This window comes from Hippichthys cyanospilos, chromosome 5, assembly GCF_059441005.1.
Source record: "Hippichthys cyanospilos isolate Australia breed blue-spotted pipefish chromosome 5, RoL_Hcya_1.0, whole genome shotgun sequence".
Lineage (NCBI taxonomy): Eukaryota > Metazoa > Chordata > Actinopteri > Syngnathiformes > Syngnathidae > Hippichthys > Hippichthys cyanospilos.
This window is the reverse complement of record NC_142373.1, coordinates 3,448,186-3,460,585: the sequence shown is the minus strand read 5'-3', so window position 1 is coordinate 3,460,585 and position 12,400 is coordinate 3,448,186. Positions and strand designations below refer to the sequence as shown.

General features: G+C 37.1%; 1 protein-coding gene across 2 annotated transcripts in view; it reads left to right on the top strand.

Moving 5' to 3' along the window:
- The window catches only part of LOC148423189 (kalirin-like), a 156,638-nt gene that overhangs the window by 29,111 nt on the left and 115,127 nt on the right, over positions 1–12,400 (top strand). For both annotated transcript variants that reach the window (XM_088415343.1, XM_088415344.1), the window contains exons 2-3: positions 7,469–7,543; positions 11,418–11,532. In XM_088415343.1, the coding sequence (XP_088271469.1) occupies positions 7,469–7,543; positions 11,418–11,532 (190 nt within the window). The remainder of the gene's footprint in view (positions 1–7,468; positions 7,544–11,417; positions 11,533–12,400) is intronic.

Below are 12,400 nucleotides of genomic sequence, written 5' to 3'. Positions count from 1 at the left end.
ACACGTACGTCCATTCACAAAGTATTACAGTAGTTTTATTTTATTTTTTTCCGCCGGCCAAAATGTCCACACAGTAATACAGGTAATAGATGACATGAGGTGTGCACACACACACCTGCATTTAAGTAGCCTGAGTGTCATTAGTGTATAATTATTAGTATATGAGCATAATTTGAAAATTGGGACTACTGCATATATCATGTCAAGTCAAGTCATATGTGTATAATCACCACAGGGTCTTAAAGGGCTTCGTAAGTGAAAACAAATCACAGAGAATATCACAAAGTCATAATGGTATCCCCTGACCTAAGTTCATCATCACTGATTATCACTGATTATCATTGGTATTTGTGTGAATGTGCAATGACATGTATGTGCTGCGTTTTCAGATTGGTTATGGGTGTGTGTGGGGAGTTGTTACCAGTGTTAATGGCTCTAGCAGGATTGCGTGTCAACCTTTAACATGGGCATGTCTGGAAACATTGAGTGAGTACGTGTGTGCATGTGTGCGTGTGTGTGCAGTCCCAGCTAGCTACCATGAATTTAACCTTACAATTTGTCATGTGAATAGTCAGTGATAACATAACTGCACAGGCACACAAATACTGAGCACTTTTTCCCTCAAATAGTTGGTGCTCTAGCACAATTTTATAATATGTTCAGTTAAACTAATTCATATATAAAGTATGTACTTTTCACAATGTGGGATGGGGTAGAAAAGTAGAGGCACTTAAAAAAATTGTGTGAGGTTGGAGGGGAAAAGATGCCTTTGAAAATGTTCAGCTTTGACAGTCTTGAAATCACTTTGACAGACATCGCGGTTTCAGTCTCAAACACTAACACATTTTTTTTATTTGATTGTCCCAAAGATATATATACTATAAAACTGCTCTTAAAATATGAGCTCACCATTAATGATACACCAAACAAAGGCTGTTAGTGTCTCTCTTCAATATCAAAAATCGCTATTACTCAGGTTTGTCCCATATGCAAGCATTATATATCTTACGAAAATGTATACAAATTACATTGATGCAATTCATTTCAATACAAAACATCAATTAGATACAAATGAGTACTTATCAATACAAAATCTTCGCATATGCTAATATATACCAAAGGGAAATACCTGGCACAAATGAATTAAACAAGCTAGACACATGCAAGGCAGCACAGTGTAAGATAGGAACTAACATTAGATTGCATTTTATCCACAGTCACAAATTGTTGTTTCAACAAACACATTTTGTACATATTATCATGACAACATTCTTACAAAAAAAAGTACAACTAACAGAAACTTGTGGGCCAGATTTTACAGAGCGACAGAACGTTTATGTCACCAAGAGTGACTGTTATAACTGAAGTCACGCCGTCCTTCCTACAGTGATCCCTCCTACTTCGCGGTCTCAGATATCGCGTTCTCAGTACTTTGCATGTCTTTCCAGGAAAAAGTAATAACAATTAAAAATATATATTTTTTTTAAATGCGCAAAATTGCAAAAAAATGAAAAAAGTACACTATACAGTACTGTATCCATCAAATAACTAAGTAATATGAGTTAATAACTATGTTAAGAATTATTCAAGCGTTAAGAGTTCGTGATGTTTTTATCTTATTTTGAAATGCAAGCTTTTAATCTCTCGGGTCGCGTTGCATTTCCGTTTCCTATTTTACATTCTCTGTGCGTCATTCAGCTCGTTACGGTGACGTAGTGAAGGACAACTTAAGCTCATATTTATAGTTTATTATCATTTATGTTGATAACGCAACGCTACTGTCTATGTTTAGTACGTTTAGTAAGTGATGAGTGTTTAATCTGTTTGTATGTTCGTTTGTGTAGAGGTTTATAGTTAGTAGTTGTTGTTAGTTGTTGCTAACCCGCTAATGTCGGCTAAATAGACAGTAAATTCATACATTTGACAAGTGTTTATATGTTAGTTGACTGACTTTAACATTGTTGTTGATTTATTATTCAACAGATAATACATGATACACCATACATGAGCCAAAATAAATGTGAAGTTCAACGTGATGACTTGCGTACTCTTTCATCTGAGTCTTGGTGCAGATAACCAGTCCTGAGAACAAATTCTCAACAAACTAAGTAATATTAGTTGTTTAATGAATATACAATAATGTTAATAAGGATAATGTAATGTTAAATAATAGGAGAAGGGAAATAAAAAATACAAAAATATAAAAAGGATTGTTTATGGTTACTGCAGCTATATTGCTATCTTGCTTAAAAAAAAAAGAGCGAAAAAATTCAAAGAAAAACAGCAAATTTTTGCAGCTCTTTCTCAATTGTAGTTATATTTGCACTAAGGTACAAAGTAGTGTTGGTAAGCTAAAATGTCTGCCTTCAATTTTTCTATTTACTGTTTTATGCATTAAGGGACCGTAAAAAGGAGTTCATTGGCTATCCATTCTAGAGCCGCTTATCTTCACAAGGGTCGCAGCCTTGCTGGTGCCTATCCCAACTGACTTGGGGCAGTAGGCAGGACACCCTGAACTGGTTGCCAGCAAATTGCAGGGCACACAGAGAATAACAATCATTCCTACACCCAATCACACCTAAGGACAATTTAGTATGTCCGTTCATTGGAATTTTATTTTGCCATGTATTGGAATCTGTATCAGCCTAAAAATAAAATCCACCATTTATAACTAAACCTATCTGTGTGCAATAACTCCCTCAGTATGTTGAATGCTATCTGGCACAAAATCATTATAACTGAAGTTAAAATAGCAATTGTTTTAGTGTTTGTTGTACAGTAGAAAGTATATACAGTAGATCACAATTTTCTACCAATTTGCAAAGTTTCATTGGTTATTGATTGGTCAGCACATGGACCGTTAGCTCTTTTTTTTTGACTAATACACTGCACAGAACTGCTGTCGAGTTGAAGGTCAGATCACATTACGTCTTTTGGTGCTAGACCACTCACTGGCTTGACGCTAATGTGACTTGACTGAAGCAAGCCTAATCTGTATTCCCTCCTTTCCTCTTCTACTGGCATGTAAATGAGTGTTTATTTGGACCAGTCATTCATTCACGCTTATTAGATTTTCATTCACTCAGTGTTCTTATGCTAAGTGGAGAAAGTCAAAGTGTCCCTGCTTCCCTTTTCTGCTTCTGTCTTGTGTGTGAGAGAATTCGGAGGCTAAAAAGAAGAACAAAAAATATAGATTCAGACTTTTACAGGACATTTCAAGACAAAATGTTTGTGAGGGTTTCTAAAATATCCATTCTATTCTCAGCAACATTCTGTTATCCTTCCATTGGGATTCTAGGCGCCATGGAAGCATAACAAAAAGCTCAATTAGACACAGTGGTGTAGGTTGGTGGAGAAAGGCCTCTTCCAGATTAGGAAACATAATGGCTATGATTTTATTCTAATTATACAGAAATGACAGAATCACAACTTGTACACAAATCAACTGCGACGGCAGCTTCATTGCAAATCTATATATTCGAAAGTGTCAAAATTATTGAAAAGTGTGGTGGAAGCACACAGCAAAGGTGCGATAACATGGTTAAAAACATCTCAGCTATTGTCATGCTATTATTGTTGCAGGTGCATCAATCAAGAATTAGCCTATAGAGCTGTATGGTTTTATGGTGAAAACGTTGTGGAAACGTCCAGTTACAAAGTTTACATAGCGGCAAAATTATTTGCCCTACATTCCAAACTGTGCAACGTGACACTGTGCAGTTGAAAGTTGAGGTGCGATGAAAGGTGAGACTTGATCAAAATGTGTTTGAAAAAACTGTAAACATGCTGTTTGGTGTCTCATTAAAGGATTGCACTTAGTGCTCTGTGTTGACGAATACAACAAAAGTCTGAGCACGCAAGTGGTTTTTGCTGTTTGTTTTTCTGGATAGTTTGTGTGTATCCAGTCAATTCATTGGCCACAAGCTGTTTAGTTTGAATATCCATATGCTGCTGCAATCACATCTGTAATGTATGGCTACAGCGTACACACGCAAGGATGGAGAAAACACATGCTGGATGAAAGTTGTACATATGAGACAGGGAAGACAAAAAACGTTGGAAAAAAAAGATAAAATAAAATAAGATCTAAGAAGTTTGATGAACACTTTAAACGGCATTGGTGATGAAAAGTGTTGATGTGAGATCAATGTGAGGTAGAGGATGCAGCAGGCTTGAGATGAAAGCAACATTTTGGTCATTCTTGTCCTATGGGAGAAGCGGCAGGAAGTGTGTATTTAAGTTTACTTCACTTCCTGATGTAATAAACCTCCAGTCACAGTTACAGTAAAAGCAAATCGCAAGCTCACTATTTTTTGTGTCCATTATTATTATTGCAGCTTTGTATTATGTGGTTACAAACTTGGCAGGCACTTTTACAAACGCTCAACACAAGCAGCTGCTTCTCTTTTTCTGCCCTGCAAAAGTGCAAATTTATCATTCAGTTTTATGTTACAGTCATGGAGTCTATGATTAAGGTTTTCGGTTATTAATGTTGAGCATTTTAAATATTTACAATTGTCACCAGACTGCTAAGAAAAACAGCACCACTAGCACACCAAACACCATGAAATAATTACTTTAGATTGATCTAGAAATATCAGGTCCCTAATATTCTTTCCCAACTTTGATAGGAAGGCATAAAAATGCTGGAATTTAAACAGATCATAGGTATTTGTCCTGCCCCGCTTTCGGAATCTTTCGGAAACTTAGAGCAGTGGTTCGCAATCATTTTTCAGTGATGTACAGGGGGTACCCCCCCAAATTCTCAATAAATATTTGTCCACAGAAAGATATAAAAAAATAAAAGCATGAACCGTCCTGTTTTGGGGTAACAGTAGATATAGCTTCACAAAAATAAATAACTTAATTATTACTAAATATTTGTCCCCCCAAAAAAGATTCAACATAAAGTGTCAGAACTGTTCTCAAAAAAAAAAAGAATAAATATTAGTCCACAGAAAAAAAATCAACTTTTGGGATCATAGCAGACATGTGTTCACAAAAATAAATCATAAACTCGACAGGTAACGAGAGGTTGCACATGATAATTTGGGTTGAACCATTCTAGTATGGGGGAAAATCTGGCTTTTTACTAGAATGAAATTGAATAACCTACTAAACATAAAATTTGTTTTATGAACTTATATTTTTTGAATCAATTAAGTAATTCAATGATTATTTTTAAATGATTTTTACATCAAGTATCCTCTGAAGTTCCTTCAAGTACTCCCAGGGATACAAGTACCTATATTTGAGAATGAATGACTTCAAGCATTGTTAAAAAATGCTGCTGGGTTATTCAGACTGCCTCAAAAACGGACTGCCAGAACGTGCTTTAGATCAGCTCCAGCAAGGTGCGTCCGTTGCATCAGGCAGTATACAAACAGTTCCAAGCACAAAGTCATCATTGGTCTCCAGTGTTCTCTTTTTTTTTTTTTTTTTTTTTCAGTTAATGGGGACCGGAACACCCCCACCACAAGTGAATTTCAAAAGTAGGATTTGCCTCCTGACAGACATTGTATGTAAATGAAATGACCGCCTACCTTTCTTCCCAGTAATGTGCAGGATGTGTCTTTTTTTTGGATACAAACTTTATTTTCTTTTACTCAAACAACATTCAGTGTGCGAGAGTGTGGTAAGAGCGGCAGCTAACGCTCCTCAAGTCCCCTCTGCAGTGAGTCCTAACCCCCGGCACCATACTGAAACACAAGGACCATGCGCTGCAATGGAAGGTGCTCTTAAAGAGATATTCATGTCCTTAACTGTTGTCGGGAGACACAGGGAGATTCCCCCAACAGAGCTGAAGATTCCCCCGAGTTAGAGCCCGCACCCACAGGGAGGCAGAGATCATGGCGAAGCAGTCATTCTATTTTATTTCATTTTATTTTATTTTACATACCGCTTCAACACACGCACATGCCACTTCTCTTGAACTCCAGCATCACAAAAGCAGCTCAAATTTAGCCTACCACACAAATGCAAATAAACCAGCATGGATTGCAGCCACAGCTAATGATAGCAAAGATGCTAATGTAGCGAGCCAAAGGAAAGCTATTTGCCAAACTTAACTGCAGAATATCCAGGTTTAATCTTACCTTTCAAAACTTCTTAGTTTCTTAGCTAGTTAAGTAGCTTAATTGACGATTCTACACAACAAGAATAGGGCATACTGTGACATGTTCTGCTTGGAGATAAGTCAGACAGTTTCCTTTGTGTTAAAAAAAAAATCTGCAAACTCTTTGTTGCACACACATACACTTATATCTTACACATGCACACGAATACCCACAGGCACACACTTGCTCTCAGACTTGTTGAGGTTGGCAGGCTGACTTCTCACTTTCCTTCCTTCATTTCCTTAAAACAGTTTTTGAGTGCAAATCACATCAGTTTGAATGTCTAATGACTCTGCTGGCATGTTTGGGATGTGTGATTTAACAGCAAGTCTTTGCCACCAAAATACATGTACAGTATTGTATACTTGGACAAATATGTGGCACACCCCATTACCTAATTAATTGTAACTAAGTAATTGAGTTTGGATGAGATCCAAAGTTGCCAATTCTTCATTTTATCAAGGCATGCTGGATGACTTTTATGCTTACGTTTTTTGGGACGGTTTGATGACGTCACATTTTTGTTTGTTCAAAAGCAAAGTCCAGAGTTATTTGGATGGGTTTTACACCTCATGTTTTTTTATTGTAGGCATTAAATTACTCTAATTACCGGGAAAGACAATTAATGTGAGTGTGTGTACGTCTCAAAACTTTCTATCTTTTCTTGTCATATCTTCTAATCTTGCATCTTCTTCTGTTAACACCCCTTTGTGAGGAAGGCTGCTCCAGGCTTTGGTATAAGTGTCCCAAAAAATGCCAAAGAAGTTAAATCCCCTTGCAAGAAGACAAAATTGACTAAATTTATCCATGCACATAAAAAGCACTTTTAAAATATTATACGTATTGTGTTTAATAATATGATAGCAGTATCACAATAGCTAACAAATACAAACCGGTAAAGACATTTTCTGAGCGTTTTAGTGTGTCAAGTAGTGTGAAGGCAGCGGTGAGAACATCATTTAATCTGAACCGGGATTTAAAAACATTCATCTTTAGCACAGCAGGACTCGGACATTCAGCCACATCCCCCTCTCATGAGAGAAAAGAATGATCTTGGGAAAGTGCAAAATGATGGAGGATTATAAACCACATTCTGTTAGCAGAACAGCCCTGCAACTGCTGAAGTTTCAAGTCTTCCAGTTGTGAAAGACAAAAATGTTGTTTGAAAGGCAATAAGAAGCAGCAGCATGGCAACACTTTTTCCACCGCACTTTCAGAAAATGCTTGTGTCAGCGAGGCTCCATGTTTTTCCCTCGAAGGAATGTTGATCTGATAATTGGATTAATTATAAAATCGTAAAGCTCTACTGACTGTCACTTTTGCTTCTTTTTTATTTTTTCATCTTGTTGCAGGGTCTCTGAGGACTGAAGGCATCAAGGCTTCTGATGTTCTACCTGTCTTGAAGGAGAAAGTTGCCTTTGTGTCTGGTGAGTTTCATTGAACTCATCACCTGACAAAACCTGGGTTACTGTTGCCAAGGCTGATAAACTTTCAATGTGATGCTTTCTTGAGAGAAATGTGCCAAAAATAAATGATGTAAATCTCAATTTGCACAAATAGTAAGTTTGGTGTGCAATTTTCCTCTAAAAGTACATCCATCATACTGCTTATCCTCACAAGGGTCGAGCACCCATTTGCACACACAAACACACTTAAGGACAATTGAGAGCACGGGTTGACAACACAAAATGTTGAAAGAGCTGTAAAAAAAATAAAAATCTCTGTGGAGCCACAAACATTTTTTAAAGCCTTATACAAGCCATTTGACGAAGGCAACGCATGCCATAAGTGTCTATATGAGCTATATTAGCTTACTATCAAAATGGGTTACTAATGAGCATTTACAGTATGTTGAAATTGGTACTTTCCCTCCGGCACAGGCCTCATGGAGAGAATGACACACCACGTGACTGCTCTGCTGTACGATGGAGCTTTAATTTCCACCCATCCATTGTCTATAGTCGCTTACCCTCATTAGGGTTGCTGGCATTCTGGTGCCTATCCCGGCTGACTTCAGGCAGTAGGCGGAAAACACCCTCAACTGGTTGCCACCAATTGCAGGGCACGCAGAGACAAACAACCACTTATACTCTCAAACACCTCTCAGGGCAATTTTGAGTGCCTAATTCACCTGACATGCATGTTTCTGGGATATTGGGAGGTAAACGGAGTACCCAGAGAAAGTCCACTTGGGTATGGGGAAAATATACAAACTCCACACAGGAATACCAGAGCTGAAATTGAATCTAGGACCTCTGAACTGTGAGGCGGACTTGTTCACCAGTCTGCCATCGCCTCAGTCTCACATCCATTACAATATTAGTGTACTGTATTATGTTTAGGTGCACTGGTGAAATTGAAATACAATAAACAAAATAGATTTTTGTTGTCATTTTTTTATGTTAAGGATTCAAAAAAAAAAAAGTAAATGGGATGCCGTCCTCAAACCTGAGCAACAAAACACACACACACACACACACAAAATCCCAAAGTGTAATTCCAAATTTATACTGACAAAAATCAGAAATACCTTTTTAAAACCATTTGTTGCTTAACTCTTATCGGGAAAGGCAACCCGCTGATCACATCTTTAGTAACTATGGAGTGCAACACTCCCATCAAATAGTCACACATAATTATTACAGTGCTCAATAATCTTAAAGTTAAGAGGAGCACTGGCCGCAAGTGTCATTGCTATTCATTAAAAAAAAAAAAATGGAGTCACTCATTATTTTACATGATGATAATTCTTGTTGGCAGGGAAAGTGTTAATATGTGCCTATGCCAGGAATATATACTTGGCTGTTTAATGTGATTTTTGTTTTCGGACATGATTGGACAGCTTCTCGACAACAGGCATGTCATATGTTTTTGTATTTCACAACTTCTCATTCCAACATAAACATACAGGCAATCCTTCCACATTGGCAAAAAAAGCAAATGATTCAGTTCAAGAACTGTTGAATCCTCCCTTCTCCTCAGCTATGTTTGTCTTTTTCCCTTTGGGAGCAGAGGCCCATCCAAACTGTTGGGTATCAATTAGGCTTTGCATAAATCAGTGGTAACTTAAATGGAGTTGTGAATCGACCATTGAAAACAAACTTACCAAAGTTTTCACTTTCTTGTCAGAACAGATCATAGCATATTGGCGTCAGAGAAAAATGAAGGGATATTGCTCACGTCTTCATACTTCTGATAGATCTGCAAAAGGAGTGCACATATGTGAAATCTACGTACTGTACACACTTTAGTACTTGTGTGTATATGGGAATTTGGCTGGCTAATGAGAATTATATTCATCTGTTAAGCAGTCAGTTAAGAAGGCCCAGCTAAGCAGTGTATTAACATCTTTTCACTACGCTGACCTCGCAGCAAATTGAGACATCAGCTCTGAAAGACAAAAGAGCTTAACACTAAAACTCTAACTGAGGTCATTGGTGAACCTCATGCCTACGTATCAGACTCATCATTACTCCATTTCATAACTTGACTCTTGAGCTATTGCATTCAGGTATTCGATATTACCGTCACTTTCACACACAATCTATTAACAGCAAGTAATAGAGATAACAGGCGCAGGCATATTAAGGGAGTGTGTGCAGTCCATGAAGAGTGGCAACTTCACTGTGACTAAATACGTAGAGGCTTGCCATCAATGGAAATAAGAGCATTGCAAGTCATTTACCTCAAAAGTAAGGGTTGACATTTAGTGCAGTGCTGTTATTGGCCATTTTTGTATTTTGCTCTTTTGCATTTAGTGTGGCCAAGCTGTGAGGTTTTATCATGGATATTATATGCCAAATGCATTTGGCCATGTAAAGAAAAAACAATTTTGATGACAATTTGATGGTTCAACAAAGTTGTTTTTTTTTTTTTTTCCTCAACATAAAAAGTAATACACCAACATTGCAGGATTTACAAGGCGCTGCAAATATGTGCTGCTTGTAGTATAGGGTAGGGAGAATTGGCTTTGCAATGATAATTGTTATTGTCTTTTCATCTTCCGGTTTCATTTCTCTTTTATCATGTTTGATTTTCATTTCATCACAAATAAACAGGCATAAAAGTGGAAATTCATGGTGATAACTATTTCATGTCCCGACCGATTTGTTAGATTTGTCATTTGTCATCAATAGAAGGCAAACTTCATGAGGATAACAATATTGAGGAGTGATCAAAACATTGCTTTTTTTTTACATTGCTATTTTACATGCTATTTAAAAACTTTTTATTATATATATATATATATATATATATATATATATATATATATATATATATATATATATATATATATATATATATATATATATTTATATATATATATATATATATATATATATATATATATATATATATATATATATATATTTATATATATATATATAAACACGTCTTCCAAAATTAAAATTGATAGAAGGTATATATTCAAATTCTACACATAATTCCATTCGAATGATTTATAATAAATGGCAATAGCTAAAAAAATTACAACGTTACGTTATCATTCCCTTAAAATGATCTAGTCTAAATTCCGATGTCATTGCTGTACAACTTTGTGAGATGAATCAGGGAGTGGATTTCATTTTCGGTCTTGGCATACAGATCGATGTCTTCCATAGAGGCCGAAGCTGCCGATCTTTTTTTATATTTTTAATTTATTTCCACTGCATTTTTCACAATAAAGCAAAATGTACTGTACCCTTTGGTGGAAAGAATACTAAACATATCTCGGATGGGGGCTAACTCCGGTAGACAAATGCGCTTTAAGAAAAAATCATTAGCATTCTCCCTCCCTGGAGGATTTGCCCAGGCAGGAAATAGCCAGGGAAAATCATCCAGGGCGTTTAACACCCCGAACATATGACTGATGTGAAATTCTCGCATCTGGCGTCGCTACACAAGAGTGTGTGCCAAAACAAGCAGATGCAAAAAGCGCCTCACTGCTCTCGCCACTCATCTGACCCTAACACGATTTGCACACTGAGCTTTAGGGCTCCTAATGGCCGGACAAGGCAATGCTAAGACCTCCTTGTAATTCTTTTGATTTTTCTTTCTTTATTATTATTATTCTAAGGTTAAAACAAATCACCTTTGTTGGGGCTTTTCCAAATTTAGTCATGTTCAACCAGGTAAAAATTTACATTTAAAAGGAGTCTAAAAAGCTAGTTGAATTTGGTAGAAATTTGGTATGCACATCAAGCACACATTTGGGTTTATTGGACTTATTTAGATTGCATCCAGTTTCACTATAAACATTTGGGTGAATTCTGAAGCTAAATGTTTGTGAATGTGGCGCAGGTGGGCGGGACAAACGAGGAGGACCCATCTTGACGTTCCCTGCACGAAGCAACCATGACCGAATAAAACAGGAGGACTTGAAAAGACTGGTCACCTATCTGTCTACTGTTCCCAGGTAGACACACACTGATGCACAGACACACACAGAAACAAATAAATATGCACACAGTATTCCCACCAGGGCTCGTTTTTGTTCTAATAAATGCATTGACAAGAGGGAATTGTGCCAAATGGAAGGAGCATGAAGTGGCTAGTAGAGCGCTTGATGGTGGAATCAAAGGAGCAGATGGAGCCTTGGGTTTTATTTGCATCAGCATGAAAGCGCTCCAGTGTTTGCAACAGACTCTTGTACACGCTGCGTCACTTCAAGCCTATTTAGCACCCTGACATGCTTTGAACAGTCCAACAATGCTACTAGACAGAGACAACAAGAAATAACCAAAAAATAGAGTATGTTGACAAATTCACTGCCAGGTAGCTCCAGTTTATGCCGTCACATTTATTTTTTGTGTACCTTGACCATATTTAATGATCTATGTTCAGGTGATGTTCCGTCTATAAATAATGTTTAATCTTCTATGCACTTCTATTGTACCATATGTACAATATCTAATGGGCTGTCTAGAACTGAAATGCCACATTTTCTGATTTACGATTGCTTTGTTGGTTGAGTGTAGGGTATGTACATTTACTATCATTTGTCATATGCCTCAGCTGACACAGCCTTCACATTCTGCTTGCATACTCCTGAAACTAGAAATGTAAGCTAGACGAGGATTGATGTACACAACGTTGCTGTTGTGTACTGAAATGGAAAGTGCTTGAAGGGAATTTTGGAAAATATTTGTTAGCCACCCAACAGTAGTAATATCTTGCTCAGATAAAGGCAAACTACAGTTCTTATGAGGTGGATTATCAAAACATTCTATCCATCTGTTCCTGGTCTAGCCCTTTTTTCAAATTTTAGAACCCTTTGCGGTTTG